Below are 14,478 nucleotides of genomic sequence, written 5' to 3'. Positions count from 1 at the left end.
CCTGGCCAAGATGGCCGTCTCGGCTCTGGCACCTCCCCCACTCCTGCCACTCCCAACATGGCGACCCTGACTCGCCGTTCCCGGTGCAGGACGAACTACCGGTAGTGACGGCTCCCAGATATTTCCGCTTTCTTTTTGCAGCAGGAACCGTGCCTGCCGAACAAGAGAGGTGCGGTGGGTACTGACCTTTGCCCCGGCCTCGTGTAGGTGATGAACGAGCGGGTGGGAGGTCACCTTAATTTCCTACAGGGGGGCAACGGGAGGATGCATGTGTGGGTGTGGACGGCGGAGACTGTTAACCCTTTTGGCCTATTGGCGGGAATTGGGCCACAACTAGTCACAGGAAGAGAGGTTTGGAGATCCTCGCCATTGATTTGAGCCAAGTGAGACTGGCTAGGATTAGGGAGATCGCCGCCCTTCGCCCCTATATGGGAAACAAAGTGAGGCCTCATTGCCTGGAAGCGATGGAGGAATCCAGTTAACTGGAAGTAGCCCTCTCCCACTGATCGGATTCCCTTTCTTGCTGCAGCGTGGGGATACAGCGCGTCTCCCCGCTGTCGGCTTCCTCTTACAGAACCCGTTTCGGGCCTGAGAGCCTCTGGTGAAATGCTGCTGCCGCTGCTTCTGCTGCTACCTTTGTGCTGGGCCGTGGAGGTCAAGAGGCCCCGGGGCGTCTCCCTCACCAGTGAGTCCACCTGTTCACCCTCCCGCCAGGCTGGAGGTGGGAGAGGCCAACATTGGGCCTTGGGGATAGGCATTTACAGCCTTTTTCCTCAGTTTCCCGGCAGTGCTCCGCTGGTGGGGGTGGGAGGGCAGAGGTGGTGTTTGGTGGAGAAGGCCCCTTCCTGCCCTCACGTGAGCTTCCTGCACCGTCACAGATCATCACTTCTACGATGAGTCCAAGCCTTTCACCTGCCTGGACGGTTCAGCTACCATCCCATTCGATCAGGTCAACGATGACTATTGCGACTGCAAGGATGGCTCTGATGAGCCAGGTGAGCTTTTTCTCTGTTCATGCATCAGCTATTTATTGAACACTGCTCAGTGCCGGGCCTGTCTGTGTGACCAAGATACTCCGTGTGCTGGTTCCCCGTTGAATGGGCAGAAACAAACCCAGCAGTCAGTGGTCAGTGTTAAGGCCCCGGGTAGCTAGAGGAGCCCAGAGTCCTCCTACTCTCAAAGCCTGGGGGTCAGAAAAGCCTCCTCCAAGGAGGTGAGGTGCTGCAGATGGAGGGGCCAACGTGGGCAAACCCCTAGAAGTGGGAGACAGGGTGGGGCCAAGAGCAATCTAGGAGGAGACAGAGGTGAAGGGAAACCCTAGGTTTTTGTTTTTGTGTTTTTTGAAGAGACAGGGTCTTGGTCTGTTGTTGAGGCTGGAGTACAGTGGTGTGATCGTAGCTCTTTGCTGAGCTCAAGTCATCCTCCTGCCTTGGTCTCCCAACCTGCTACAAGTTACAGGTTCGAGCCACTAGGATGAGACCCTTTTTTTTTTTTTTTTTAAACGGAGTCTTGCTCTGTCGCCCAGGCTGGAGTGCAGTGGCGGGATCACTGCAACCTCTGCAGTTTCAAGGGATTTTCCTGCCTCAACCTCCTGAGTAGCTGGGACCACAGGTGTGCACCACCACACCCCACTAAATTTTTTGTATTTTTAGTAGAGACAGGGTTTCACCATGTTGGTCAAGATGGTCTCCATCTCCTGACCTCATGATTTACCCGACTTGGCCTCCCAAAGTGCTGGGTTTATAGACATGAGCCACTGTGCCCCGCCTTTTTTTTAAATTTATTTTTTTTGAGATGGAGTTTTGTTCTTATCTCCCAGGCTGGAGTGCAACGGCACTATCTCTGCTCACCGCAACCTCCACCTCCTGGGTTCAAGCAATTCTCCTTCCTCAGCCTCCCAAGTAGCTGGGATTACAGGTGGACGCTATCATGTGTGGCTAATTTTTCGTAATTTTAGTAGAGATGGAGTTTCACCATTCGGCTAGTCCGGTCTCAAACTCATGACCTCAGGTGATCCACCCGCCTCAGCCTCCCAAAATGCTGGGATTACAGGTGTGAACCACCGCACCCGGCCGAGACCCTGTTTTGAAGGGCCTCAGTGAGGAGGAGCACTGGAGAGCTTTACTTGAGCCCTGGGGGTGCAGTGCACAGCTCTTTCCTTCCCTTGGTTGTTCCGTTTCTTGTACTCTGTGTGTGTAGTGTGGGTCAGGGGCCTTTTTTTTTTTTCAGAGACAGAGTCACATTCCGTCGCCCAGGCTGAAGTGCAGTGGCACAATCTCAGCTCACTGCAACCTCTGCATCATGAGTTCTAACAATTTCCTGCCTCAGCCTCCCGAGTAGCTGGGACTACAGGCGCACGCCACTACACCCAGCTAATTTTTGTATTTTAGTAGAGTCGGGTTTCACTGTGTGGCCCAAACTGGTCTCAAACTCCTGAGCTCAGGCAATCTACCCACCTTAGCCTCCCAAAGTGCTAGAATTACAGGTGTGAGCCATCGCGCCCGGCCTGTCAGGGACTCTTGTCTGTGGATGGGTGGGACGTGTCTGGCCCTGAGCTGACTCCAAAAACCTTCCCTCCCTTCTTTCTCCCAGGCACAGCTGCCTGTCCTAACAGCAGCTTCCACTGCACCAACACTGGCTATAAGCCCCTGTATATCCCCTCCAACCGCGTCAACGATGGTATTTGTGGTGAGTGAGGATGCACCAGGATTCAGGAAAGGTGGTGGAGGGAGGGAGGGAAGGAGGGAGGAAGGGAGGGAGGGAGGAGGCACTGCCAGGTCTGATCTCGGCTCCTGCCTCTGCTGCAGACTGCTGCGATGGAACAGACGAGTATAACAGCGGCGTCGTCTGTGAAAACAGCTGCAAGTACGTGGGTGACAATATACCCTCCTGTCACCACACCCCAGGACTTTGCCTGACCCCATCCAATGAATCGGGCCCACTCTGTTTTCTGCTTTTCTGTGTTGGGTGCTCCGTTTGTGCCAGGTGCCTTGTGAGTTCTAATCACCACCCTTCCCTCTAGTCTGGAAGCAGGTAGGATTGTTTCCCAGTTCAACAGATGGGGGAACTCAAGTGTAGAAAGGGAAATGACACCGGGTGCGGTGGCTCACGCCTGTAATCCCAGCACTTTGGGAGGCTGAGGCGGGCAGATCACGAGGTCAAGAGTTGAAGACCAGTCTGGCCAACATAGTGAAATCCCGTCTCTACTAAAAATACAAAAAATTGGCCGGGTGTGGAGGTGCACGCCTGTAGTCCCAGCTATTTGGGAGGCTGAGGCAGGAGAATCGCTTGAACTCGGGAGGCAGAGGTTGCTGTGAACTGAGATCACGCCATTCCACTCTAGCCTGGGCGACAGAGCAAGACTCTGTCTCAAAAAAAAAAACAACAAAAAAGGGAAACGACTTTCCCAGCGTCACATAGGAGACAGCAGAGCTGGCACTCGGACCCTCATTAGCCTAACTGCTGACTCTGAACTTTCCATTGTCATGCTCTGCAGCGGGCCCTGAAAACCTCCACACCCACAGGCAGGTAAGGTACACAACAGGAGGAGGCCGAGGAGGAGGCAGGATGGAGAGGTGGGGATTGTGGCATCTAGAGGAATAGCTGTTCTCAATTCCTGCCAGCCGATCTTTTGTAGTTCATAAGCACCGTGATTTTTATTTATTTGTTTATTCATTTTTTGAGACAGGGTGTCACTCTGTTGCCCAAGCTGGAGTGCAGTGGTGTGATCTTGGCTCACACCGAGATCTTCTGGGTTTAAGCAATTCTTACGCCTCAGCTTCCCAAGTAGCTGGAATGACAGGTGTGCCCCACCACACCTGGCTAACTTTTGTAACTTTTGTATTTTTGGTAGAGACGGGATTTCACCATGTTGGCCAGGCTGGTCTTGAACTCCCAACATCAGGTTATCCACCTGCCTTGGCCTCCCAAAGTGCTGGGATTACAGGTGTGAGCCACCGCACCCAGCCAACCAACACGTTTAATAACTGGATTGTCTTTTTGCCTGGGAGTCGTGATTTCTGTTTGTTCTGTCTTCTCTGGTTGTTTGTTTGTTTGTTTGTTTGTTTTAATTATGTGTAAAGACAGAGTCTTTATATATTGCCCAGGCTGATTGTGAACTCCTGGGCTCATGTGCCTCCTGCCTTCCTTGGCCTCTCAGAGTGCTGGGATTACAGGCATGAGCCACTGCACACAAGCTAGTCTCCTGTCTCTTGAGAGTTCATATCTAGCTCCACCTCCCATCACTCCCTAGTCCCTTCCCTGACCCCAGGGGCCTACAGATCCCACTGTCCCTCTTTCAAGGACAGGGGTGAAGGATGCTGCTGTTGAGGGGACCTGGAAGGCTGGGAGGAGGGTTCGTTCTCTTATCTTTCCCAGCATGGCTTGGTGGGGGCCACAGGTGGATTGAGCTATTTTGAAAGAGGCAGACTGGGTGGACCCTAAGTGCCCCACTGGTGGTACCTGTGTGTCCCTCCCACCGCAGAGAGAAGGGCCGTAAGGAGAGAGAGTCACTGCAGCAGATGGCCGAGGTCACCCGCGAAGGGTTCCGCCTGAAGAAGATCCTTATTGAGGACTGGAAGAAGGCACGGGAGGAGAAGCAGGTAAGGAGCCTGCGGGGGCTGCCCCAGGGGGATCTGAGCCTTGAGACTTTGTAGCATGGGCCTGCAAGGCCGGAGTGGGGTTTGCCCTGACTCCTGTCCTGGGGCAAGTGACTGCCTGCCTGCACTTTGCTTTCACAGTTGTGTGCTAGGCATTTAGTTATTGGTTAAGTATAATAGTTTCCAAATGGGAGGCAGTCAGCTTAGGTATTTATCAGGGCTGTTAGAGACAGAATACTTGTTCCCAGGTACTGCAAGGAAAAATTATCATTCAGACAAAAAGTTCTCTCAGCAAGGCAGTTTTCTGCAGAAAGGGTGCTCCTGTTAGCTATCTCACCACAAGAGTTCAATGAAAAAGGAAAGGCAGGCATATTTATTCCTTACGCATTGGGTCCTTACTGCTGTTTCTGATCTCCATTGGTTGGAGCTGGACCTCACAACCTAAACTCAAACCCGACTGGCTAACAACTTAAAACTTTTCTAAATAGGTAAAGGCAATGGAGAACAGAGGAAAAGAGGCAGTCCAAATAAGGAAGGGGCATACGCTGCGAGCTGGGACACGCCTGTGAGCACGTCCAGCACAGACATCTCGGTTAAAGTACAAGGGCATAGAACGTACTGTGTGCCTGTGAGCATGTCTAATGGCTACACAGGATAAAGCTTAACAAAGAGTTATTAGCAAAAAGCAAGAAGGCTTTAAAGACGGTCTTTAAAGCAAACTTTTCTTTCTAACGTTTATTATTATTACTCTTTAACAAAAAGGAAAATTTTGAAGAGGAACTTTTTATTTTTTACAAGGGCCTTGGGCATCAGACTAAAGCAGCCTAGAAGGGCCTTGCTGCCTCCTGGGGATGGGAGGGTGGCTTCTCCGTATCCCGGTTCTGTGGTCCCATTACCTGTAAGATGGGCTGATGACAAGATGACTCCCCAGTTCTGACCTTAACAAGATAACATCAGCCAGTAGCAGCTGGATTAATTCCATAGGGTGGGTGCTTTGGGGTCCCTAGGCATGTGTCTCTCCCTACCTTGCCTATGTACTGGACAGGAGGCTAGAAACTGATCTGGATCTACCTCAAGGTATTCATTGCTTGTGGGAGGGACAAACAACCAGGGCTGCTGGGCAAAGGGGAATTTGGGGTAGAGGCTCTTGCCAAGTACCTTTCTCTCTCTTGGCTTGAGGGCAGGAGACAAGGAAGGCTTCTTGGAGGAGGAGGCCTCTATCTCAAGTGAGATCTGTTGGGTAATTTGGAGTTAGTCAGGGAGAGTGTTCCAGGCTGAAGGAACAGCATGTCTGAAGAACCAGAGCCAGAAGAGTGTTTGGGGGTCTGAATGTTGTCAGGGCAACTGGATCCTAGTAAGACAGGGATGCGGTAGATGGGGCTGAGAATCAGGCAGGGGTCTGATTACATGGGCCTTGTGGGCTACATTGAGGCATTTGGGCTTCTCCCCAGAAGCCACAGGAACCCCCACCTAGGGAGAGAGACCCAGTTTGGTGTGTGTTTTGGAACATCCCCTTGCTGCCCTGTGGAGTAGAGGTAGGGAGGTAGTAGTCAGTGAGGAGGAGGCAGAACAGAGGAGAGCTGGTCTTGCCTTCTGCCCACCCAGAAAAAGCTCATTGAGCTACAGGCTGGGAAGAAGTCTCTGGAAGACCAGGTGGAGATGCTGCGGACAGTGAAGGAGGAAGCCGAGAAGCCAGAGAAAGAGGCCAAAGAGCAGCACCAGAAGCTGTGGGAAGGTATGGCACAGAGTGGGCCGAGGACTCGCCTGCAGTTCCTGGGTGGGAGGGGGTCTGGGCCCAGGAGTCTCTTGCTTATTATCTGTTGTCAGTTTCAGCAGATATTTGATCATGGTGCCAATTTCCTTGTGTGCCTGCTTATCTTTGATTGTGTGTTGGTCATCATGCTTGAAAATTATAGAAACAATTTTCTATAATTATTTCTATAAATAATTTTCTATAATTACTTATAATTATTTCTATAAATAATTTTCAACCTAGGAAGAGAAGGTGTTCTCTAGAGAGAATCTTTTTTTCTTTTTGGCAGTGTTCAGGAACACTGCCATTCAGCAATCCCCCAAATGCAAATGCAAGGTTTGAGGTTCCTCCAACCTTCAGCAGTGTGTGAACTGAGATAGACACACAGGTTGGTTGTTTCTGATCCAGCCTGTCACTGAGGAGATAGCCCCCTGAGGTTGTTGGAGTGATCTCCTGTTAGTCTACCTCACGTTGGACTTATTTTGAGACAGTTTTGCTCTGTTGCCCAGGCTGGAGTGCAATGACGCAATCTCGGCTCACTGCAACCTCCGCCTCCCGGGTTCAAGCAATTCTCCTACCTCAGCCTGCCAAGTAGCTGGGATTACGGTGCACACCACCACACCCAGCTAATTTTTTTGTATTTTTAGTAGAGATCAGGTTTCACCATGTTGGCCAGGCTAGTCTCAAACTCCTGACCTCAGGTGATCCTCCTGCTTTGGCCTCCCAAAATGCCGGGATTACAGGTGTGAGCTACCACGCCCGGTTGCTGATTTTTAAATTTCTGTAGAGATGGGCTTTCTCCATGTTGCCCAGGCTGGTCTCAAACTCCTGGGCTCAAGTGATCCTCCCACTTCAGCAGTGGCACCATCTTGGCTGACCACAACCTCCGCCTCCCGGGTTCAAGCGATTCTCCTGCCTCAGCCTCCCGAGTAGCTGGGATTACAGGCATATGCCACCACGCCTGGCTAATTTTGTATTTTTAGTAGAGACGGGGTTTCTCCATGTTGGTCAGACTGGTCTTGAACTCCTGACCTCAGGTGATCCACCCGTCTCAGCCTCCCAAAGTTCTGGGATTATAGGTGTGAGCCATGGTGTCCAACCCCATATCTGGTTTTAAGAACCAGCAAGGCCATGTGGCTAGAGGGAGTAAGGGAGGAGAGTTGGGAGAGACAAGGGCAGGATGCTGGTAGAGCAGGTCATTTGGGGCCTTGGAGGCCACAGAGAGGACTCAGGCTTTTACTGTTAGTGAGATGGGAGCCATGGAGGGTTCTGAGCAGAGGTGGGATGTTCCCTGGCTTAGGTGCTAACAGTCTCCTGGCCACTGTGGGAGTTAGAGATGGGAGGAGCTGACAGCACTGGTCCAGGCCTTCAAGGATGGGGCTGGGACCAGGGTGGGCCGTGCATCCAGGTGGATTGTGGATGCATCCTGAAGGTGCCCTGATGATGTCTGCCTCCACCTCTTCCAGCCCTGGTGCTGTGTTCTTTGACCCAGTGAATACAGAGGCTCCTGCCAGGCATGGTGGTTCATGCCTGTAATCCGAGCACGTTGGGAGGCCAAGGTGGGTGGATCACCTGAGGTCAGGAGTTCGAGACCAGCCGAGCCAACATGATGAAGTCCTGTCTCTACTTAAAATTCCAAAAAAAGTTAGCTAGGCATGGTGGCACATTCCTGTAATCCCAGCTACCAGGGAGGCTGAGGTGGGAGAATTGCTTGAACCCAGGAGGCGGAGGCTCCAGTGAGCCGAGATTGTGCCAGAGGCTCCCAGTGGCCCACTTGGGCGGGGTACCTGTACAGACCCCCTTCTTCCTGCCTCAATGGAGGCTGTTTCCTCCCCTAGGCCCTGGCTTTCACTCTGTCCTGCCCCTTGGAGACCTGGGGCCTTCAGTTAGCTCTGGCCGGCACTTTCCTTCTGCCTGTAAGTGTGCCGAGGCTTCTCTGAGGCAGGGGAATCGTTTGAACCCGGGAGGTGGAGCTTGCGGTGAGCTGAGGTCGCACCATTGCACTCCAGCCTGGGCAATGAGAGCAAAACTCTGGCTCAAAAAAAAAAAAGAGTTTTTTCTATCTGGGGTTTGGCCTTTTGTCTGCAACTAAAGATTTATTTATTTATTTATTTGTATTTTTCTTCTTTTTTTTTTTTTGAGATGGAGTCTCGCTCTTCTCACCCAGGCTGGTGTGCAATGGTGCAATCTCTGCTCACTGCAACCTCCGCCTCCCACATTCAAGCAATTATCCTGCCTCAGCCTCCCAAGTAGTTGGGATTGCAGACACCTGCCACCACACCTGGCTAATGTTTGTATTTTTAGTAGAGAAGGTGTTTGACCATGTTGGTCAGGCTGGTCTCAATCTCCTGACCTCAGGTGGCCTGCCTCGGCCTCCGAAGTGCTGGGATTACAGATGTGAGCCACTGCACCCAGCCCTGTCTGTTGCTGAAGATATTCTTTCCCGTTTTATTTGTTTTTGGTGCTAGGGCCTGGTGCTTTTTTTGCAAGGCCTCATTGTTTGTAGAAAGGGAATTCACTGTCTGGCTTTCTGCCCCTGAACCTCTGCCCTGCTGCAAGGTTCTTTTCATGTGGGTCTGGGCAAGCTTGGGCCTGATTTCCCTTGGGACGTGTTCTTGGTGGGGAACTGCGGAATCAGAGGGAAGCACCATGTTTTGACCCAGATTCCCAAAGGGTGGCAGGGCTGAGCTGGGGCTCTTGGGGCAGTTGGCCTGGCGTGGGCCCCAGGCTACACTCCTCCCTGGCTGGGTGATTATGGGCGGATCCCTTAACCCACGAAAACTGAGGAACCCCTCAGGCTCTCATCTGTGAGGCTCAGAACAGTGTCAGCCGGGTCTTTTGGGACACATGGGATCTCCTAGGGTGACCCGTCTCTGTAGAGGAATTACCGGCTGTTTTTATTGTTTGTAGAGGACCAAGCTGGAGCTTGGTATACAGTAGGAAGTTAATCATGGTATACAGTAGGAAGTTAGTCATTGGAGCAGTGTTGTGGCTGCTTTCCGCTCCGCTTTGGCTGGGTGTAGTGGCAGGCAGAGGAGGGACTTTTGGGACAGAAGCTCAGTCCCATTCTGTCCGGCTGGCCCCTCTTCCTGGGACGCCCCCAGGGCCAGTCTCCCTCCCTCCATCCTCCCCATCTCCCAGCGTCCTTGGCCCGACACACCTCTGCCAGGTCCTAAACCGAAAGTCTCAGTGGCCAATCTCCTCTCCCCCACCCCATCTCCCACCTCTGACCCTCCGAGCCCCACATCCTCGCCCCGCATCCGCGCCCCCCATCTGCGCCTCCCCGGAATCTGCCTCTGCTCCATGCTTCTTCCTCGGCCCCCAGCCCGGGCAGCCCTTGTCATCAGCTGGCTCCCGCCCTCGCCCCCACCTCTGTCCCAACAGTGGCCTGACGTTCCGCCCTCTGCTACCTGGCTTCCCATCTCCCTGCTCCAGCCCTGAGGTGGCCCTCCTGCCCCTGCACCCTGCCCTGCACATCTTCCCCAGCACAAGCAGCCTTAGTCATTCATCTTGCTTGTTTGTCCTCCCCTGGTGAGGGCAGGGACCTTTGTCTCCTCCACAGTCATGTCCCCAGGGTCCCTTGTGGGGCCAGGCGCATAGTAGGTGTTCGGTGGCAAATAACTGTGGGGTGCTGGGGATGGTGGAAGCCGGCGGGTGGGCAGGGGTGATAGAGGCAGCCTCTTTACAGAGCAGCTGGCTGCTGCCAAAGCCCAGCGGGAGCAGGAGCTGGCGGCTGATGCCTTCCAGGAGCTGGATGACGACATGGATGGGATGTGAGTGTCCCTGCGCTGGAGCTGCCCACCTTCTGTGGGCCTGGGTTTCCCTCCCCGCCACCCTCACCTTTAGAAACCAGCTAGAGCCCCCCTGGGTTCCCTCGGCCTGGGGTCCAGGCTGATCCCAAGCCCTGTGTGACCCTGCCTCTCTAACTCATGGATGGCCGGGTCCAGAAGGCCCTGGGCCAGGAGACAGGGGGACCACCCTCTCTCCAGGAGCTTTGCACAGACCCTCAGCCTGAGGAAGTGTGGCAAGGGATCCTAGCGATCAGATTGCTTTCCTCAGGCTCACTCTGTATGCTCTGGGGAAAGCTGGAGCTGGGTTCGAATCCTGGTTGTGCCTCTGAACTTACTGGGTTACCTGGTGGAGGGTGGACTTTTAGGGGCCAAGGGGGACACAGGGAGCCTAGGAGATGTGGGGTGCCAAGGAGCAGGGGGCTTCAGCAGAACCAAATGGGCAGCATGGGCAAGGGTGAGGGTGGGCTTCGCTGGGTGGGGGACTCGCTTCTGCGGGTGGAAGGAGGTGGCTCATGGGTGAGTTGGGAGAGAGGTCATCGGGAATTTGGGGGTCCAGGTGTCTCCCAGTCCCACCCCTTACTCTGAGCCTCTTTGGGGTTATGGAGTCCTGAGGAGGGGGCTGGAGGTCGGGGACCCCCTGCACCTTGAGATCCTGAAGCAAGTTCCAGGGTGGCGCCCTGGTGGGGAGGAACAGGTGGGCCACGTGGTGCTGAGAGCCACATGGGCCTCACCCCTGTAGTCTGCTTCTGCCATGCCCTGCAGGGTCTCACTGACCGAGCTGCAGACTCACCCGGAGCTGGACACAGATGGGGACGGGGCGTTGTCAGAAGCAGAAGCTCAGGTACTCTGGCTGACCCTTGGCTGGGGACTTGTAGGCAGCGTTGCCCCAGGGTGACCTCAGGGCACAGGAGGGGGACCGAGGAAAGCTCCCTGCTGGCCTGGGATGCCTCCTCTGGGTGAACCCAGATGGCAGTCACCAAGGGCGGCTTCCTACCCGGTGGGACCTGGCCCCCACTCTCCCTGCTGTGTGGGCACCGAGTCCCCTTCCTCCCCCCTCACACCCCTGCTCTATTTCTCTCCTTCGCCATCCCCCTCTTCCCCATCCGCCCCCCCCACCCCGCTGTCCCTGTGGCCCCTGGTTTCTGGCTCCCCTTCTCTGCCCAGCCAGGGTTTCTGGCTCCTCTTCTCTACCCAGCCCGGGTTTCTGGCTCCCCTTCTCTGCCCAGCCCGGGTTTCTGGCTTCCCTTCTCTGCCCAGCCCTGGTTTCTCCCATCCCATTGCAGCCTTGACCTTGGCCTTGGCCTCTTCCTTGGAGGGCCTGGCCCTCTCTGGTCCTGGGCTCTCTCCTCCCTCCATCTGTCTGTCTGTCCATCTGCCGCTTTGTCTTTCTGTCTCAGTGTCCCCAACCACTCCAGCCCCCGGCCCCCTCCTCCCATTCCACAGGCCTGTGCTGCCCTCTCCTGGCCTAAGTGCCTCACTGGCCTGGCCCAGGCCTGGTCATCAGGGCCCAGCCTGCCTGTGCCTGGCACTGCAGCCTGGGTGCCTGGGATGGCCCTGGAGGGGGCATGTGGCAGCTAAGATCTTGACACCACCCCCAACACACACAGGCCCTCCTCAGCGGGGACACTCAGACAGACGCCACCTCTTTCTATGACCGAGTCTGGGCCGCCATCAGGGACAAGTACCGGTCCGAGGTCAGTTGAGGGGAAGAGAAGGGACTCGGTCCTCCCCCCACCCCACCCCCACCCCTCTTCACAAAGGAGCTGCCGCCGGTTCTGGCATCCGGCCACCCTGGCCAGCTGGGTGGCCCCAGCATCCCGCACTGAGGCCCCCCCACCCCAGCTGTCAGTCCTCCCTGCAGGCCCTGAAGGAGGGGCAGACACCAAGGCTGCCCCTTGGGCCATGGTGTGAGCCTGAGGGTGTGTGTAGGTGGACCCCGAGTCCACAGCATCGACCACCCCACTTTCCTGCCAGGCACTACCCACTGACCTTCCAGCACCTTCTGCCCCCGACTTGACGGAGCCCAAGGAGGAGCAGCCGCCAGTGCCCTCGCCGCCCACAGAGGAGGAGGAGGAGGAGGAGGATGAGGAGGCTGAAGAGGAGGAGGAGGAGGAGGAGGAGGAGGGTTCCGAGGTGCAGGGGGAGCAGCCTAAGGTCTGTGTTTGAGGGAGAAGTGGGGACAGAGGGTGGGGAGAGCTGCTCATTGACCTTGCCCCTTCCGCAGGAGGCCCCCCCGCCACTGGCCCCACCACAGCCGGCCAGCCCCGCGGAGGAAGACAAAATGCCACCGTACGATGAGCAGACTCAGGCCTTCATCGACGGTGAGTGTGGGCGGGGGGGTGCCTAGCTCCTCGGGTGGGCCCAGCGTTTCCTGCCAGTGTGGTACAGTTCGGGGAAAGATTCTGAACCTGGCCCCTGCTCTGACGCGGCCAGCACAAGCCCCAGTATCTTGGGGAGTCCGGGAAGGGGGCCTGGGGTAAGCCAGCCCCACCCTCACCAGCCCCAAGGGGCCCCTCTACCTCCCCAAGGACGGCAGCTTGTTTGTGTCATTCCTGGCGGCCCCAGGAGCCCTGGCCCTTCTCCCTCGGGAGCCTGGGCAGCAGGGTGGGGCTGCCCTGCAGCTGGCGAGGTCTCGGGGCTGTCTGGGCGAAATCCTTGGCCACAGCATAGCCAGAGTACAGGAGGACACAGCCGCTTCCGTGGAACCCTGTTCCCCATCCTGAGCGGGAGTGAGGACATCTCTGACCTCCACCCTCTCCCCCCAGCTGCCCAGGAGGCCCGAAACAAGTTCGAGGAGGCCGAGCGGTCCCTGAAGGACATGGAGGAGTCCATCAGGTGCGGGGGGCCGAGGAGGTGGGGACACCTGTCCCACAGTGCCCAGGGCCTGGTTCCCAGGGGAGCCGGTGATAGGAATCAACGAGGCAGCACAGGGAGGGTCCCTGGGAGGTGGCAGGGAGGACAGCCCATGCTCCACGGCTCAGCCAGGCCCTCCTGTGTCTGTTTTGCTGGGTCAGGCACCGTCCCCAGCTGCCCCTGAACCGCTCCGCCCCCTCTTCCAGGAACCTGGAGCAGGAGATTTCCTTTGACTTTGGCCCCGATGGGGAGTTTGCCTACCTGTACAGCCAGTGCTACGAGCTCACCACCACCGAGTGCGTCCCAGGGGTGCAGGGGCCCCCACTGGCAGGGTGGGAGGCGGGTGGCCCCGGAAGGGGCACCGGCGGAGTTTCCTGATGGTTGGGAACCATCGGCGGGGTGGGGCCCTCCACACTGACGGGGAGTGGAAGCCAGGGGGCAGGCTTAGGGTTGGTCATGGTAGTTTGAGATGCCCTGTGTGTGGGGACAGGAGGAGGCAGGGAGGGGCTGTGGGAGGAGGCTGGGATCCCTGTGTCCCCACCCCACGTGCCTGGTCCTCCACAGATATGTCTACCGCCTCTGCCCCTTCAAGCTTGTCTCGCAGAAACCCAAACTCGGAGGCTCTCCCACCAGCCTTGGGTGAGTGGCTTGGGCTGGCCCCTTCCTGCTGCCTGCTCCTGGTGTCCTGACCCCCACCCAGCCCTCAGCACCCTGTGTCTCTCGCAGTACCTGGGGCTCGTGGGCTGGCCCCGACCACGACAAGTTCAGTGCCATGAAGTACGAGCAAGGCACGGGCTGTTGGCAGGGCCCCAACCGCTCCACCACCGTGAGTGCCTATGGGGTGGAGAGCGGGGCGGGGAGCGGGGTGCGGAGACCTGGGCCCGGCCCGGCCGAACTCTCTTGAACACCTTGTGTGCCCATCCCCAGGTGCGCCTCCTGTGCGGGAAGGAGACCATGGTGACCAGCACCACTGAGCCCAGCCGCTGCGAGTACCTCATGGAGCTGATGACACCGGCCGCCTGCCCGGAGCCCCCGCCTGAAGCACCCGCAGAGGGCGACCACGACGAGCTCTAGCTGGCTAGGCGCAGAGGTGGGCAGGGAGGTGGAGTCTCGGGCTGCCCCAGCGAGGGGAGGCAGCAGGCCCTGAGGAAGGTGGACCCACATGGTCACTCTGTCAACCTGTGTCCCCTGGTTTTTTTTTTTTTTTTTGAGGCAGAGTCTCTGTCACCCAGGTTGGAATGCAGTGGTGCAATCTCAGCTCACTGTAACCCTTGCTTCCCAGGTTCAAGCGATTCTTCGGTCTCAGCTTCCCGAGTAGCTGGGATCACAAGCACAAGCCACTGCCCCCAGCTACTTTTTGTATTTTTAGTAGAGATGGGGTTTTGCCATATTGGCCAGGCTGGTCTGAAATTCCTGACCTCAGGTGATCCGCCCACCTGAGCCTCCCAAAGTACTGGGAATACAGGCGTGAGCCATCCTCTGC

The 14,478-nt window shown here is 56.3% G+C and overlaps 1 protein-coding gene across 8 annotated transcripts in view; it reads left to right on the top strand.

Annotated features, from left to right (window-relative positions):
• Nucleotides 1–70: 70 nt before the first annotated feature.
• Nucleotides 71–14,478, top strand: part of PRKCSH (PRKCSH beta subunit of glucosidase II) — a 15,787-nt gene continuing 1,379 nt past the window's right edge. For 2 of the 8 annotated variants that reach the window (XM_064381838.1, XM_064381833.1), the window contains exons 1-17: nt 71–169; nt 575–685; nt 879–995; nt 2,593–2,688; nt 2,808–2,865; nt 4,484–4,601; nt 6,204–6,333; nt 10,040–10,124; nt 10,905–10,983; nt 11,750–11,836; nt 12,117–12,296; nt 12,367–12,463; nt 12,908–12,977; nt 13,202–13,291; nt 13,560–13,634; nt 13,722–13,821; nt 13,923–14,085. In XM_064381838.1, the coding sequence (XP_064237908.1) occupies nt 607–685; nt 879–995; nt 2,593–2,688; nt 2,808–2,865; nt 4,484–4,601; nt 6,204–6,333; nt 10,040–10,124; nt 10,905–10,983; nt 11,750–11,836; nt 12,117–12,296; nt 12,367–12,463; nt 12,908–12,977; nt 13,202–13,291; nt 13,560–13,634; nt 13,722–13,821; nt 13,923–14,069 (1,608 nt within the window). In that variant the 5' untranslated portion in view covers nt 71–169; nt 575–606 and the 3' untranslated portion in view covers nt 14,070–14,085. Of the gene's footprint in view, nt 204–529; nt 686–878; nt 996–2,592; nt 2,689–2,807; nt 2,866–4,483; nt 4,602–6,203; nt 6,334–10,039; nt 10,125–10,904; nt 10,984–11,749; nt 11,837–12,116; nt 12,297–12,366; nt 12,464–12,907; nt 12,978–13,201; nt 13,292–13,559; nt 13,635–13,721; nt 13,822–13,922; nt 14,086–14,478 lie in introns of all 8 variants that reach the window. The other 6 variants (XM_064381839.1, XM_064381840.1, XM_064381834.1 and 3 more) reach the window with 6 other exon arrangements.

The sequence above is a fragment of the Aotus nancymaae genome, unplaced genomic scaffold (genome assembly GCF_030222135.1).
Source record: "Aotus nancymaae isolate 86718 unplaced genomic scaffold, 86718_ANA_hifiasm-v0.15.2.pri h1tg000028l, whole genome shotgun sequence".
In the NCBI taxonomy this organism is placed as follows: Eukaryota; Metazoa; Chordata; class Mammalia; order Primates; family Aotidae; genus Aotus; species Aotus nancymaae.
Note: the sequence above shows the minus strand (reverse complement) of the source record. Positions and strands in the feature narration are given on the sequence as shown.